This window comes from Aplysia californica, unplaced genomic scaffold (genome assembly GCF_000002075.1).
Source record: "Aplysia californica isolate F4 #8 unplaced genomic scaffold, AplCal3.0 scaffold00598, whole genome shotgun sequence".
NCBI lineage: Eukaryota > Metazoa > Mollusca > Gastropoda > Aplysiida > Aplysiidae > Aplysia > Aplysia californica.
The window spans coordinates 448,956-466,373 of record NW_004797868.1 but is presented as its reverse complement, the minus strand read 5'-3'; the positions used below and the strand labels follow the sequence as shown (position 1 = coordinate 466,373).

Sequence of the window (17,418 nt, the reverse complement as noted above, 5' to 3'; positions counted from 1 at the left end):
GCCCGGGAGTGTATGAAGGGGAAGGGGTGTCATGTGTGTGTGGTATTGGGTATATAAGACAGAAAATATTGGGGAGGGGGGTCTTCGACAACTACATCTCGCAACAAAAAGAAAAAAAATAGGCGAATATTAACTCAGGAAAATGAAGCCATAAAGACTGACGTGTTGACATCAATGTTCATGTAATTATGTAACAGAGTACATGTAGTTCTCTTCTATTTATAGTTCAACCTTTGATTCCAAACCAGTCTCTGACCCAAACAGTCTCAGAACTGGCAATGAAGGGGCTAAAGAACCTCAAAACACTATGCCTTTAAGCGTTGTCGAAAGACCAGCATGCAGATCCACAATGGTTTTAATCAGGGTGAATTATATCAGCTTTCAGAACTGATGGAAACAAGAAGAATATTAATAAAACATACCGCACTCTACCTTTTGTGACAGAGGCGTCCCAGAGAGGAAAGGAAAAACATGCATATTTGGGGAAAAGATACACTTTATTAATTCGCTTGCAATAAATTTAGAAACTAATCTTTCTAGTACGTTGGTAGTTTAAACATTTCGGTATTATCTAATCAGGTTTGCTGTAAGCAGGATAAAGAGAAAGACCAGATTACGCAAAGGCAAGGTTGGTTTTAGTTACAGTTGTGAGTGAAACAGAGAATTGTAGAGAATAGAGGGAATGGAGGGGTCAGAGAAAAAAATAGCAGAGTGAGAGGGATAAACAGAAAATGTAAGTGCGGGCATACGTTTATGAGTGAATTTATGTGTGTGTGTGTGTTTGTTTGTTTTTGTAAAGTGTTTTACGGCGCTCGCAGCTGCATAAGGTCATATGAGCGCGCAGGACACACCTAATATCTTCAGTTGGTAGGAAATTTTGAATTTTGCCCGGGTGGCCGCCGAAGCCTACTCTTATCGATTTTAGACCACCAAGGGATCTTTAACGTGCCCAACTTGCACACGGGCCCTCCGAGATTTTTCGCCCTTGTCCGAGAAGGCTAGGTGTAGATCTTTCCTACCAGAAGATCAGGGGTGTGGCAGTAAGACAGCAGTAAGGAGGAGCCAAGGAGTAGCAGTAGAAAGGCTGCAGCAAGAGTCAGGATCCCAGAGGAGGGGGCAAAGGAGGTGAAGGGGTGGGGGCAGAAAGTGGAAATGAAAGAGACACAGACAACAGAACATTCCTTGAGAGCAGGAAAGGAGGTGAAAGGAGACAATTTTAGAGAAGAAAATTTTTCGGTCGCTACCCGGATTCGAACCCGGGACCTTTGAATGAAAGGCCAAGACCTTAGCCTCTAGGCCACGAGAGCCCCCGTTATGTGTGTATGTGTGTGTGTGTGTGTGTGTGTGTGTGTGTGTGTGTGTGTGTGTGTGTGTGTGTGTGTGTGTGTGTGTGTGGGGGAGGGGGGAGGTGTGTCCTTGTGTTTGCTCTTCTGTGAGTGTATGTGTGTGTGCTTATGTGCGTGTGTGTGGGTGTTTGTGAAAGAGAGAGAGAGAGAGAGAGAGAGAGAGAGAGAGAGAGGGAGGGAGAGGGAGAGAGAGAGAAGAGGGGGGGGGAGGCCGAGAAAGTGAGAAAGAGAAAGAGGGAAAAAAAGAAAGAGATGGGGATAAGGAAAGAGAGGGAGAGAGGTACAGAGAAAGAGGGAAAGAAAGAAAGAAAGAGAGAGAGAGAGAGAGAGAGAGAGAGAGAGAGAGAGAAAGAAAGAAAGAGAGAGAGAGAGAGAGAGAGAGAGAGAGAGAGAGAGAGAGAGAGAGAGAGAGAGAGAGTGAGTGAGAGAGAGATTTATGGGAGGGGGAGTAATGAAAACTAATCAAATTAATGGTACATGTATCACTCAGAAACAGTGAGTTGGATCAAAATCAAATTTCCCAGAACCAGTCTGTCCAGTTTTCTTCACATAAAGAGAATAATACACTTAGTCATAAACCTTCTTGTCCGTCACATATTTATTTGTTTCATAAACAATGAAACAAACAAAGACCCGGAAATCAACAAACACTGGTACTATTGAGAAGCATACAAAACGTAATAACCATTTCATCAAACACCATCCAAGAGCGTCCAATTAAGACAGAAACGTCGTTCAGTAAGTTTGAATTCATTTAGAGCTTTGGGAATATTGTACTTTGTTTAAATAGGTTGCAATAATAGGGGTGAAAAAAAAGTATAATCTTACTGCATTTACAAAACAAATATCTCGGCTTGTAAATAACGGAAAATCAATTCTTAACAATTCAGAAAAAGATAAACGTCATGTCGAATGGAAATGTAGTGTATAAAAGACTTGCTTCAAATAATCCACATTATTGAGTGTTACTACTTTTTCAGTATAACTTACGTTATGAATGTAGAAATCCTTGCATGTACTACACTTTCATCCACTACACATCATCGGCTGTACAGGCACCTTTAAGTAAGTCTAAAAACAATGTCAACATGTTCACATTAACAAAAAACCGTTTCGAGATTGTGTACATGTGGATCTACTTTTTACATTATAGAATTAGCATTTGGTTAAAAGGAAATCTACATTTCAGTTTAAGCGTGTAAATTTTATTAAGAGTTTGCAAGCAACATAATTTCTTCACGTTGACACTTCGGTATGATAATATCGTAGTTAACATGAGATTTTAAGTATTCAAACATGGGGAAATTACAAGGTTCACGTTTTCTTTAGTTAAAAGTGAGTGTGTCTCTTGTAGTTTCATTTAGTTGCCAGGATTATTCGTGCCACTGAAGAAGTGAGAGTCCAAAAATGGCTCTTGAATTTTTTTGAGTCTCCCATCATAATGCACAAAAACACAATCAAATTACAAAATGTAGAAATCCGAGGACTGCTCTGACTGTGGCCTTGTTATGGTGATGTCATTTCGCCGGAAGTGAAGTCTGGTTATGCCTGTATGAAGACAGATGAGTAAGAGTGGACTGAAAATAAGAGACGAGTAAAAACTGTTTTTTAGTCATTACTACTACTGTTGCTGCTTCTGCTGCTGCTACTACCACTACTATTAATTACCTTTACATTAATATTAATGGTTATATAATCTATTATCTATTTGTGGTGGCCGAATTTTGCTATTCAAAAGGCTTTTTAATGGCTGCATCGATCGACATGCGGTTTTCGCCAAAAGATTCTTTAAAATATTCTCCAGATCATGACGCCCTTCGTTTTTTTTTCAGTTTTGAGACAGTTTTGCTGCAAAAAGCTCAATTTCTTTATTTCGCCGATCGCTTTTGTAGGCCGACGCTTCTGTCTCTGTAATTTTAGAATAGGAGGTTAAAATTTCCGTTCACTAACCGTGCGCACTGTTTTGAGACCTTCTAATTTTTATTGCTCCTTTCCAGTAGAATGTAAATATCATAAGCCAATGACTTTCGGCAGACGTTAAAGCACTGATCATTCCTTTCATCTAAAGGGGGCCCAGCTAGTAATATCAAAGAGTCTACATAACAAGAGGGGCCACTTCTCTCTTTGAGCCAATTAAAAAAGTGTCCTCAAAATTCTGTTGCGCCCTCTTCGCAAATGCACACCCTTTGCGAACAGAGCTACCCTACTTGAGTTAAAAAAATTAAAGTGAAACTAGCAAGTTTTAAAATAAATTTTGAAAGAACGCTTTTTTAAAATGGTTACGCTGACAAGAAACCTCTTCCGGAGGAAAGGGTGATTGTTTTCTTCGTTTAATTTTGTTGAATGGGTACTAGATCTGATTTGACTTGCCTTGATGAGGGAACAAAATTTAGCAGACAACGGCCAAACGGCTGATCGGTTGGGAAGAGGAAGTAGTGAGAGTAATCTCCCCTGCTTTATTGGAATGTACAAAACAATCCACAGCTAATTACCGAAACGTAACAATAACATGAATGATCGTAAGGTCACAAGTCCAACACCCCCACTTGATCGAAAACGATTCATTCACTCATTCATCAACCATAAATATTGAAAAATGTAGTAAACGTAGATCAATATACTAAGCATTGTCTACTAAGCATATTTTAAGAAATGTAATGTTTACGATACCGGTACACAAAAAAATGTGAAAGAAATTTGAATACAGTGTAAGTAGTACTCAAATACAACAGCCTTCAATGTAACCACATTAATGCATTAATTTCAATTTCAGCACATCTGTTTTCACATCTCCATTCACAACACCTGGTCTCGTAATAATTTACTTTCCAAAAACGATATCTCTGAACTTGTTCAGCTTAACTTTGGTAGCAGGCTTCGTCATCAAATCTGCTAACATTTCACCAGTTGGACAGTATTCGAGTTCGAATCCCTTCTTGTTCAGTTCGGAACGTATAAAATGGTACCGAACATCAATGTATTTTGATCTTCGATGGTTCACAGGGTTGTTGGCTGGGGCAATTGCGCCCTGGTTGTCCTCAAAGACCACAGGCAAATTATCTCCAAGACTAATTCCAATATCATAAAGAAACTGACAGAGGTACAAAACCTCCTACTCTGCGGCTGTGAGAGCAATATATTCAGCCTCGCAGGTTGACAGAGCCACGACTGGCTGTTTCCTTGATTTACATGAAATCAGAGGACCTTCTTGTGTCAAACCAAAACAGTAACCTGATGTACTGCGTCTATCTTCAACACTGGACGCCCAATCAGAGTCACTATACCCAATGAGCTTCAGGCCTTTTTTACTCTTTCTGAAGCCCATCTCATAGTGTGCAGTTCCCTTCAGATACATCAACACGTGTTTCAGTGCTATCCAGTGACACTGGAGGGGGTTCAACAAGAAATGAGAAAGTCTGCTAACAACCCAGAAAATATCAGGTCGTCGAGTTCACAACATCAGGTAAATTAGACTTCCAACAATCTCTCGATACCTATGGGAATCAACAAGTTCACTTTCATTCCATTCTAAGTTCTGTTCACATGGAGACATCTCAAATCTTTCAAGCAACCTCTCAGTGTACACATTTTGGTTCATCTTAACAAAGCCATGTCCTTGTTCAACGTTAATGCCCAGAAAGTATGACAGTTTTCCCATGTCCTTCATCTTAAATGTATCTTTGAACAACTGCTTTGTTGGACATAAAAGACTGTCATTGTTTGAACCAACAATCAAGTCATCCACCCAAAAAAGAATCACAACCATACCTTTCTCACCATGTTTGGTATAAACACAGTTTTCACAAGGAGACTCTACAAAGTCATTCTGTTCTAAAAACGTGTGCAACATTTGGTTCCAATTCCTGCCAGACTGTTTCAACCCATACAAAGATTTGTTCAACTTAGTACACCATTTTCTGTCCACTTTCATTTTTTACTTCAAAGCCTTCTGGGTGTTCCACATAGATTTCACAATCTATTGGAGCGTTTAAGTATGCTGTCTTCACATCCATCTGATGCAAAGTTAAATCATACTGTGCAGCGATCTGCATGAGAACACGCACTGAAGTCAAATTTGCTGTAGGTGCAAAGGTTTCATGATAATCTGGTCCTTCTCTTTGGCTATATCCCTTTACAACGACATATCTAGCCTTGTAGGACTTGGAACCATTTGCACTTTCTTTGACTGTATACACCCCCCCCCCCCCCAGTGTGTGTCTACCCTCAGGGAGAGTGGTCAGAGTGTAAGTACCATTTTCTTTCAGGGAGTTGAATTCTTCATGCATTGCTTCTTTCCAAACCTCTGATTCAGATGAATCAGTAGCTTCTTTAAATGTTTGAGAAAAAGAAGAACATTTGTAGCAAAAATCAACATTCAAAATGACATTATCTTCATCAAATTCTGTGTCATAGTCAGACAGTTAAGAAGGAGGTTTGCTCTCTCTTCTGGGATATCTCCCATTTTGTTCAACAAAGGATGGTACATTTTCTGGTTGTTTACATTCCGACTTCTCTTCGGGAACATTTTCAACAATAGGAATAGGACGTTTTACAAAAACATCATCATCTGAAAAATCAATGGTCTGAGTTTCCCTTTCAACACAAACAAAAGCTTTCTTTAGGACAAAGTGTACCACTCTACATCTTATCAATTTCCCAGTATCAGAAAAATATAGCAAGTATGCTGGACTGCACCTCTCATATCCAACAAAAACTCCCTTTTTGCATCTCTCGTCTAGTTTTTCCTTCTGCTGAGAGTATACATAACAGTCGAAGCTAAATACTCGCATGTTCGAAATATTTGGTCTGCTCCCTGTCAGTCCTTGTACAGGTGTTTGTTTCACCCTTGCATTGAAACATCTGTTTCGATTGTACACTGCTGTGTGCACTGCATATGGCCACAACGCTTTTGGCAGCTCACATTCAAGGAGCATGCTTCTCCCCATTTCAAAAATGGTATGCCACTGCCCTTCAGCTGTCCCATTTTGATGGGGCGAGTAAGGAGCAGACATTTCTTGCTTAATCTGATTCTTCCTTAGGAGTGCCTTAAACTCTCCTGAAGTGAATCCCGTCCCATTGTCTGATCTTATTTTCTTTACCTTCCCATAAGGGGCTGAATCTGCAAGAAACCTTTCTGTTGCCCCCACAGTCTCACTTTTACTTTTCAAAAAGTACACAAACATGGCACCTGAAAAATCATCTGTAAATGCAATTACATATTCAAAGCCTTCACGTGAAGTAGGAGTAATTGGACCTGTAAAATCAGTGTGAACCAACTCCAAAGGAGAAGTGGCACGTTCACGTGGATTCTTACTTCTCTCATTCGTCCTTTTTCCCTTCATACACACCTCACATTCTTTCTTCTTTGCCTTCCCACTTATCTTCATGCCATCAACAACACTTTCAAGCCTCAAAACATCATCAAAATTGCAGTGACCAAGTGTTTCATGCCAACCCGTAATATCCTGAGTATAATTCATTTTGTCAACAGTATCATCTGAACTGTTTGTATTGAGATAATATAATTTCCCCCACTTTTCAATTGGAAAGCTTACAACACCATCTGTGACAGGAAGCTCTGCTGTATCTGAGTGGAATGAAACACTTGCACCATTGTCAGTAGCGGTCTGAACCGAAAAAAAATATTCTGAGGAAAAGTTGGTACATACAGAGCATTTTACAGAGTAACATCTACAGGGTTACCATCAGAATCTTTGAATTTCATACTCGCATTTCTCAGCAATGTTCGTTTTCACTTTGAATGCGAATGTATGTTCTTGGTCATCTGTGCGTCGTGCATCCGCAGCCTCATTAACTGTGTCTGTTGTGTTCTTCCTCTGAAATCTGCACGTGTTATCAGAGTGATTATTCTTTCTGCATAGTTTGTACCACAGTTTCTTTTGCCTGCAATTCTTTGAGAAGTGTCCGGGTTGTCCACATATGAAACATGTGGGTGGACTCTTGTTGTCACCCGTAGCAGCTCTAACACTGCCGATACCTTGCCTGGCTGCTCGTTGCGCACTCTTCAGAAGAGAATCACCAGACTGGACCCTTGATCTTTCAGTTTCTTCGAAACTCCTCAAGGCGATCTTGAATTCTGTTATCTGTTCTATCTTTTCACTGTGCGTGATCACAGCGACAAACGATTGAAAGGCGTCAGGTAGACCTTTTAAGATCATAGCTATAAGAGGGCTATCAGAGAGAGTCTCACCAGCATTTTTCAGCGCTGCTTCTGCTGTTTCGGCTCTGATGATATAGTCTGTCACACTTTCTTAATCATGTTTCTTCACGAGTGAAGTCAGTTCTGTGTAGAGACTAATGATTCTTGGAGTGCTTGAGCCTGCGTAGTGTTGACGTAAAATCTTGAGAGCTGCTCTTCCATCATCTACAGCATCTCGCATAACCAAAGATAAACTCTTGTCATCTAAAAACTGGATAAGTTTAGCATATGCTTCTTCATTTTTTACAAGGTCAAATTCTTCATCATCCCCTGCCAATACGACATCTTTCAGTTTCTGTAGTCTCATGTACCCTAGAAACTTCACCTCCCATTGTTCACATTAATTTTATTCTCATCCCCATCGACTAAAAGTCATCTGTACCGTGAACTGGGTCCATAACCTGTTGAATGGGTACTAGATCTGATTTGACTTGCCATGATGAGGGAACAAAATTTAGCAGACAACGGCCAAACGGCTGATCGGTTGGGAAGAGGAAGTAGTGAGAGCAATCTCCCCTGCTTTATTGGCATTTACAAAACAATCCACAGCTAATTACCGAAAAGTAGCAATAACATGAATGATCGTAAGGTCACAAGTTCAACAAATTTGACTTTAGATGAACTGCGAGAGGTCATTGAAATAAAAAAAACCCCTAAAACTCAACACTGAATGAACCCGAACTGCTGATGAACAGCAGTTGATCCGCGCACGCTTGGAGGTGCTATTCCTATTCTTCTTCTGGAAAAACGAAAGACAACTTCAAAACAGACTGCAGTGCCATCTGAATCAAAGATAGTACATAACAAGATGGGCCACTCAGCCAAAAAAAGTGTCTGCCGGAAGTTCGCTCTTTGATTCAGATGGCGCTGCAGTCTGTTTTGAAGCTCTCTTTCGTTTTTCCAGAAGAAGAATAGGAATACCGCCTCACATGTGGGTTTATTTTTCGGGTTTAAAAAAATTAACAGTTAGCTTCGTTTCACGGGATTTCTTCCTTGTGGCACCACACGGCTTAGATTTGACTTTTTACTGCTTACCTTTATACACTTCTTATACTTTTAGCCTCATTGTTCTCCATTTCAAGCATATTTACATTTGAAATTGCTATGTGGTATTTGAATTTGCTATGTGTTACATTTGAGTTTTCTATGTTTACATTTGAACTTGTTATTGTTGTATTATAACTTTTTATGACGTCATTTGTATATTTGGAATTTTTAGGTGTAATTTGTTTTTTCTATACGGCATTCGAATTTGTTATGTGTATAATTGAACTGAAAAAACCCCCTATATTATTATTATTATTATTATTATTATTATTATTATTATTATTATTATTATTATTATTATTATTATTATTATTGTTATAGTATAACTACTACTATTATTAATTTTATTATTAAATTCTATTGTTATTCTTATTCTTTTTGTTTTCAGTATTATTAGTACTATTATTACTATCATCATCATTAGTATGTCTACCTGTTAGCAGACCACGTTGGCGGGCATGTCACACAACTGTGTGTTCTTGTTAAAGGACAGACCCGCGCCACAGTCGCCCTGGCTGCTCTCACCACCCAGGGTACAGCGCACGTACAGCTGGCAGTTCCCGCAGTCGCCATAGTCTCCAGCAGGGATGCCCTGAAGGAAGATGACAAGAAATACATGTATTTCACATTTTGATTTCTGTCTTTGTTGTTTGGTTTAATTTGAAATTCAGTGCTTTCCAGGAAGAAGAGTTTGTTTCAGAATACTACCGTGGTGGGGTAATATTCAGGCGCCATTCGTCCATAGAGCACTGTCGTGCAGTGCCGCCCAAAATGTTCTAATGTTCTATTACGTAAAGCACCCACAATAAAAAAAATAAAAGAAGCCAGAAACAAACTCTAACAAAATATTACGTCAAGGATTATGACCTTGATGTCCTCGTCTGTTCCCCCTGCCTTGTTGTTGACACTTCTCAGGTAGGTGAAGGATTCAACATCCGCCAATGGTGCCCCCTACAGTGTGATAAGAACGTGGGCTGCCTTCATTTGAAGAACTATAATAAGGAATCCAACAATACGGGGGAAGGTCCTGAGGCGATCTGTCTTCTGTTGCATCTGGACTCGACTGTGAGAAAGAAGTGCCAAGTCGTCGGCAAAGTTCAAGTCTTCGAACTGACTGGAAAGGGTCTACTGAATGCCACCGCGTTGTCCCGATGTTATCTGTCTCGTTTTCCAATCCACTTTCAATAAAAAGAGAAAAGGCGATAGCAGGCATCCTTGTCTCACTCCTGTTTTCAATTCAAACGATTCTGTCCGCTGCCCTTCAAGTAAGATACTGCAGCTCATCCCCTCATACATCTTCTTGATCAACGTCACGAACTTGTCTGGTATTCCATAGAACTTAACAAAGTTAACGTACAGGGAAGGGTTCCACTCTATGGACTGCTCCACTATTATCCTCAAAGTTGCAATCTGATCTGTACATGATCTCTTTTTACGAAATCTTGCCTGCCCCTCTCTTAGTTTTACATCCACGGCTTCCTTCGGTCTTTCCAGTATGGTACGACTTAAAATCGTCACATGAATGGACAGGAGCATGATTCCTCTGTAATTTTTACTCTTGTACAGGTCTCCGTTCTTGGGTAGTTTCACAACGATCCCTCTCTCCAATCCCGTGGAATTTCTTCGCCGTCCATACCTTGCCAATAGTTCCAAGACGAATCCCAGCCGCTGTATCGATATCCGCCTTGAGAACTTCTGGGGGGATTCCATCTGGGCTGGCCGCCTTGCCTGCTGTCTTGTGTCTTAATGGCCAGCTTGATATCCTCTAAACTAGGCTTTTTTTTACACGCACCTCCAGATCAATCTCTGCTGGTGAAATGTCAAACTGTTTTTCTGGCCTTGGTCTGTTTTGTAGATCTTTGAAATACTCCTTCCAGCGTTGTTTCTGTTCGTCTGGATTTGTGAGAAGCGTTCTCTCTTTATCCTTAACTGGCACATCTGCGGTTTTGTATCTGCTTGCAAGTTTCTTGGTGGTTTCATACAGTCCTCTTATGTTTCCAGCCCCTGCCTCTTCCTCGCGCGCCAGGTCATCTACATAGTTTCTTTTGTCTTTCCATATGTTAACTTTTACACCCTTCATTGCTTTGGTGCATTCTTCTTGGCCTTTGCTTTGGCTGCTCTTGTCTTGTTCCTGTTCACCTGATCCTTTTTCTTTTTCCTGTCCTCTATCTTCCCCAGAGTGGTGACAGATATAAAACGTCTTGTGCTCACGTTTCCTTTTCCCCAGTACCTCTTGACACACAGTGGTCCAGCCTTTTTATTGCCTCTCATGTTTCTCCCACGCTGCTATCCTCGACTGGTGTTTCCAACACATGAAACCTCTTTTGAACTTCTACCTTAAACTCCTCTCTTTACGATGGCTCTCTCAGAAATTCCACGTTTTACCGACACCTATGATTGACAATCCCCCTTCTTTGCTTTAGGTTTAGTCGGATTGTTGAAATGAGCAGATGATGGTCAGAAGCTACGTCTGCACTCCTGTAAACTCTAACATCCCTTATTTATCTCCTGAATTTCTTGTTGACTCATAATATGTGGTCAATCTGGTTTTCAGTTTGTTGGTCTGGAGACACCCATGCTGCTTTGTGTATCTGCTTATGTGGGAAAACAGTTCCTCCTATCATGAGCCCATGTGTTGCACATATTTCCAAAAATAGTTCTCCATTCACGTTTCTGACTCCAGGTCCGTGTTTCCCCATGATTTCCTCAAAGTCTACATTGCCACTGCCACCCTTAGCGTTGAAGTCTCCCATTACAATCAAGATATCTTTCCTTCTAACCTGATCAATAGTATTTTGTAAAGTCTCTTTCACTTCCTGGTTCTTATCATTGGTAGGGGCATATCCCTGGATTACATGAAGGTTGATGTCTTTCTTCTGTGAACGGAATTCGGCTGATATTAGTCACTGACCCTCTGCTTTCCATCCTATAAAAGCCCGCTTGGCCTGTGTCGATAACAGAATACCTACTCCTTCTGTATGTGGCGAGTTTTCCTCAGATGTCCAGAGCAGAGAATATTTACCTTGAAGAAAGATGGCACTCTCCTGTTTATTTTGTCTCACAAAGACCCAATATGTCCAGTTGGTAGGCCTCCATCTCTCTTGCAACCTGCAATGCCTTCCCTGCCTCGTACATTGTACGAACATTCAAGATGCCAAGTCTGGTGGTTCTTCTGGTCGACAGGAGGTTTCTCGGAATTGCGGCTTCCTTTCGGCTTTCACCACCCTGCGTCATTCTACACTCCATTTTCTCTATCTTCCAGAACTGGCGGTCGTGTTTTTTTGTAGTTTTTTTTGCTGTTTATGTTTTTGTAGCTGTTTTTTTTTTTTTACATCTTTCTCTCTCGCAATTTCTTTTTTTTCTGTTTTTTACTTTCGTCTTGCTCCTATTTCTCCATAGTGCAGAAATGCTAAAGAGCTTCCTACTAAAGGTCAACCGATGCATAAATAAAAGCAGTACAAATTCGTTTTAAAAATCAACTAAATGAACTAAACTCCTGTTAAAAAAATTATATTATACTCACGTTGTCTTGGCAGACGGAAGAACTGAAGGTTAAACAAATAATCGCCTCGCTGGTCTCTGAGCTCTGGGGGAAAAGGACAACTCGAACAAATCAGTGTTCACTCCAACTCCAAGAACTATGACCAGTAGACATAGCCTACTGTATCTATTTGTCAAGTTATAATATTATTATTGACTGGCATGCATCTAAGCGAAACAAAATCTGTTAAAATAAATAATAAAGCCTATTTTTCCTTTACATGTTTTTTGTGTGTTTGTTTGTTTGCTTTGATTAAATTGGGTTTCACCAACACCAATAATTGATTTCTTCTGCAAATTTACCTCCACTTCTTTCGGCTTTATTATTATCAGTGTGGTCATAACTTATTATGCTCTTTTGAGAACTTTACACTTTAATTGCCATTTATTCATATACCGAATGTCAGAAGTAAAGGAACCCGTATTTATAGAGCGTTCTGTTGCTGCCTTGTGGCATTGGTAGCCTAGTGCTTACACCTCGGACTCGCAATCGTGAGGTCGTGGGTTCAAATCCTGTCTGGGACCTTCTGTTGTATCCTTAGGAAAGGCACTTCACAGGAATTTATCTCACTTCACCCAAATGGAAATGGGTGCCCAACTATATATATAGACAGTGATAGATCTGGGTAGTTTGATAGTGTTTGAGCGCGTAAAAACCGCAGCATGCACTTTATGCCACTAGGGAAGCCGAGAATGTTTCTGGGTGTGGTAGGGGTCTGCTGGGATAATAATACGTGTACGTGTAAAGCGCATACATCATTATGGAGAGCGTGGATATTCGCTTTATAAATGTTGTTGTTGTTATTATTATTATACAATAGTAATGATGATAATGATGATGATGATGATGATGATAATAATAATAATAATAATAATAATAATAATAATAATAATAACAATAATAATAATAATAATAATAATAATAATAATAATAATAATAATAATAATAATAATAATAATAATAATAATAATAATAATAATAATAGTAATAACAATAATAATAATAATAATAATAATAATAATAATAATAATAATAATAATAATAATAATAATAATAATAATAACACAAAAAGCAAACAGCCCCCCCCCCAAAAAAATACAAAGTAAAAACAAAACAAAACAAAAACAGAAAAAAACCCAAAAACAAAAACAAACTATTTTCCCTCACCTGTGATGTCGTTGACTGTCTGGACGTTTCACTGATCACAGAAGTAGATGACGCCATTGCGCTCTGCTCGGACTGCTCTGACGTTACAGAGGTAGCAGAGGTCGCCGAGGAAGCGGAAGTTGTTCTGCGAAGGAATGCCATCAAGTAACTCTTTTTTAAAAAGGAAAACAGAAAAGTGGGTGGTTGGCGGGTGCTCAGTATATTCTTATTCTTTACTATCAAATATACATCGTCCTTATCCTCTCTCCTTTTTTTTCCGGACACTTCCAATCTTCCTATTTGACCTTATTGTGTCGCAATATCGTAAAATTTACAAAAACTAAACCAAACGTTAAAGAAAAAACGTGGAAGGGACGTATTCATACAACAAAGTGAAACAATTAATCAAGGACATTTGTTGGTATCAGAGCACACAACAGCCGCTTTTATGATCTAAGGCGAAGAAAAATGAGAAAAATGAAAGTAATTTATTGCTGAAAAAAGCAAGACCGACAGAAACAAACGAACTGTAAAGAGGGAGAACCTATCAGTAACGGTTTGGATAAAAAGACTTGAGATGGAGGGCTGATACATGGCCATGTACACTGATAGATAGATATATAGGTAGGTAGGTAGGTGGATAGACAGACAGACAGATAGATAGATAGATAGATAGATAGATAGATAGATAGATAGATAGATAGATAGACAGATTTCCATCCGTGGATGAGCATTATAATCATCCCCACGCTTAAAGAACTCAATTTGTAAAAAAGGACACCCTAACAGTTATCAGACCAGCCTCTATTGTGTAGCAGTTAGGTCGCACACAGCAGACCTGAGTCTGATTCCCGATCCGGAAGAAGATTTTATCGAATTTCTCGGTCTTTCTGCTTGGAAGTTGTATCCCTCTTAGTTCTGGTTTGCCCTAACAAGTAACAGGCAGGGTCAAACGCCCACCTCCTATAGTATCTAAGTTGTGTTAATGGCCTGTAAAAATACCTACATTGAAAGAAGAAAAATACAATTAATTATCCACACTCACGAACAAGTCACGTCGGAATCCATAGCACACTGGGATGTGGTGGAATCGAACAGCAGCATGGACGAGCAAGACCTGAGCTCTCCTGCTGCTCCACCACCCGGGCAGTCGTAGAAATTTTTGCAGTTGTCGCAGTCAGGGTACCTGAGAACACAGACGTTAGACAACAGGAATACTCAAGTTCATTAGATCTAATTAAGGAACTTTTGAAACATTTTTTTCATGACTACGCTATTTGAGGAATATCTTATTAAGAAAACCCACCAATACATTAAATAATAATATACAATTTTAATTAATAATACACTTTATGTAGAGAAATGACTAATGTTCTGGCCTATCGACCTCGGTGTAGAGTTCCAAAGCTTGGGTGTCCTTGAAAACTGTAAATTCACATTTTTGTGCCTTTGATAAATGTACTTCAACAACATCTAGACAAAAATCTGTTTATAATTGGCCACAGAAGGGATTGAGCCAAAAGAAGGAACTCAAAACAATAATATTGCCAAATAAGCAGAAAAATGCCGGCTACTTCGATTTTATTATAATGAACAGCTCCTGATTTTACCACGACGCCTCGCATTTTATAACACGTGTACTTCTAAGCTACAAATGAGTGTGATATAAAAAAAAAATTAATGTAATGCTCATTGAGCTTTTAAAAAATTTTTAATGGAAATGCGCAGCATATTATTATCTGCTATTTATTATTATTATTATTATTATTATTATTATTATTATTATTATTATTATTATTATTATTATTATTATTATTATTATTATTATTATTATCATTATTATTATTATTAATATTATTATTGTTATAATTATATTATTATTATTATTATTATTATTATTATTATTATTATTATTATTATTAATATTATTATTATTATTATAATAAAAAGAAAAATACACCATCCTTCCCCTCCGCACTGTTATACTTTCAACCCTCATATTGTATTAAGCCTCTGAGTATGAAAATGAAGGGAGGGTAGTGTTAGTTTGACAATACTTAAAAATCTTACAAAGTATAATTTCAAGTACAACGATGTATCGATGGATCAATGGATAAATAGATGGATTGGTGGATGGACAGATGGATGGATGGGTGGATGGACGGATGGATGGAAGAAAGGATGAAAGACTGAGTGGATAGTTAGATGCATAGTTGGTGGGAATAATAAATAGATGAATGGATTGTTGGATGTGTTCTTTTACAAACATCCGTTTTTTTCGGAAAATTGAGCCTTCATCAATTTGTTGTATTTGGGATAGTCTCATGACTCACCGGCCGAATGGGAACGCGTCACAACCAGTGAGACAAAAGACAAAACTGCTAGTAGCCGACGTAAGCGTTGTCTCTGAGGTCATACTGGTCATACTGATCGGGCTCATGTCGCTCGTGGCTGAAGACTCGGAACTTGGCGATGACGCAGATGTGGTTCTGAGGGCAGGGAAGACGAGCATGATGGAATTGTTTGGCGTTTAACGGAGTTTGCACTATAACGTTTATTCAAAAAGCACTCACATGCTAACAAAGATACACTTATACACAGACACACACAAAAATGCACACACACAAACCCATATACACACATACACACAAATACAAGTACAAAACTCATCAAAACTGAACTGAAGCTTACATATAAAAGGGGATAAGATGAAATAACAACAGAAAATAGGTAGAATGGTGGAATATCATATAAAAATCAGAAAACAAAACATAAACATACACACACACACACAAGCACACGCACAAGCACACACACACACACACACACACACACACACACACACACACACACACATACATAAACACACACACACACACACACACACACACACACACACACTTAATATGAAAAAGTGCACTTCATCCCCACCATACCACGCCCTAGTCCCAAAACACGAACACGTACGCTTAACATATAAGTTCTACCCAAACTTTCTCCAAAATCCCATACTAAACATACTCGCAAAGACTTTTGTCCACACACGCACAAATTACATTTTCTCCAAATCACCCCGATGTTTGATTTAAAAATATCTCGTGAGTACTCACATTAGCACACTCGTCTGAGCTGTCTTGACTTTTAGGATTTCGCATGCATGGATAGATGGATGGACGGATGGATGGACGGATGGATGGAAGGATGGATGGATGGATGGATGGACATTGTTCAAACATAGACACTGTTTTATTCCCAAGATGGTGCTCACGTAGATAGGAACAAGACATTGAAACCTGGCTTGGAACCAAAAACAACCCAGGCCGGCAGGATGAGATTGGCAACCAAGAGACAAAGTGTTTTTCACAGGAAGGCCCAAGAAGGGGCATCCAAGTGTTGAAAAATCTTCAAAGAAGAAGCCTTCATTCGTTGTAAAAAAATAAAGCATCATAGAACTTACTTGCTAAAGGGACCGCCTTTCCCTTCCTTCCCAACCACTGCCACGTTCCCCAACCTTCCGCCATACCCAGAACACACACTCACACACAGACACACAGACACACACACACACACACACACACACACACACACACACACACACACACACACACACACACACATGTATATCAGCGCGTGCGGCCGTGCATACATATACATATTATGCACACAAAAACACAGACACAAAATATACAAACGCAAACACAAACACAAACAAGCATACACGCGCGTAACGCGTGTCAGTCCCAACCCAGCCTTAACACATGAACAGAGGGATGCTCTAGTGGCTATGGCTCTGGCCACACTGCAGGCGAGGCGAAGAGGCGCGGGCGAAATGATGAAATTTAATACAAAGGCAAAGAGGTGACTGACCACACCAAGAGCGGAATAGCTTGAAAGAATTAATTAACTCATGTCAGCACGCACGTAACTTGTTGTTCTTAAAGAGTCAATATAAGAAATAGATAAAAATCAAAGAGGAAGGTGGAGAGAGAGGGAGAGAAAGAAAGAGAGGGAGAAGAGGGGTAGAGAGAGAGAGAGGGAGAGGGAGAGCGAGAGGGAGAGGGAGAGGGAGAGAGAGATAGATAGAGAGAGAGAGAGAGCGAGAGAGAGAGAGAGAGAGA

At 39.5% G+C, this 17,418-nt stretch overlaps 1 protein-coding gene across 1 annotated transcript in view; it reads right to left on the bottom strand.

Moving 5' to 3' along the window:
* Positions 1-1,929: 1,929 nt before the first annotated feature.
* Positions 1,930-17,418, bottom strand: part of LOC101845646 (mucin-5AC) — a gene marked incomplete at its 5' end in the record, with an annotated part of 30,715 nt that continues 15,226 nt past the window's right edge. Inside the window, 6 exon segments of the mRNA XM_013087523.1 lie at positions 1,930-2,894; positions 9,047-9,205; positions 12,137-12,199; positions 13,322-13,445; positions 14,346-14,486; positions 15,634-15,789. Coding sequence (XP_012942977.1) covers positions 9,050-9,205; positions 12,137-12,199; positions 13,322-13,445; positions 14,346-14,486; positions 15,634-15,789 — 640 coding nt within the window. The 3' untranslated portion in view covers positions 1,930-2,894; positions 9,047-9,049.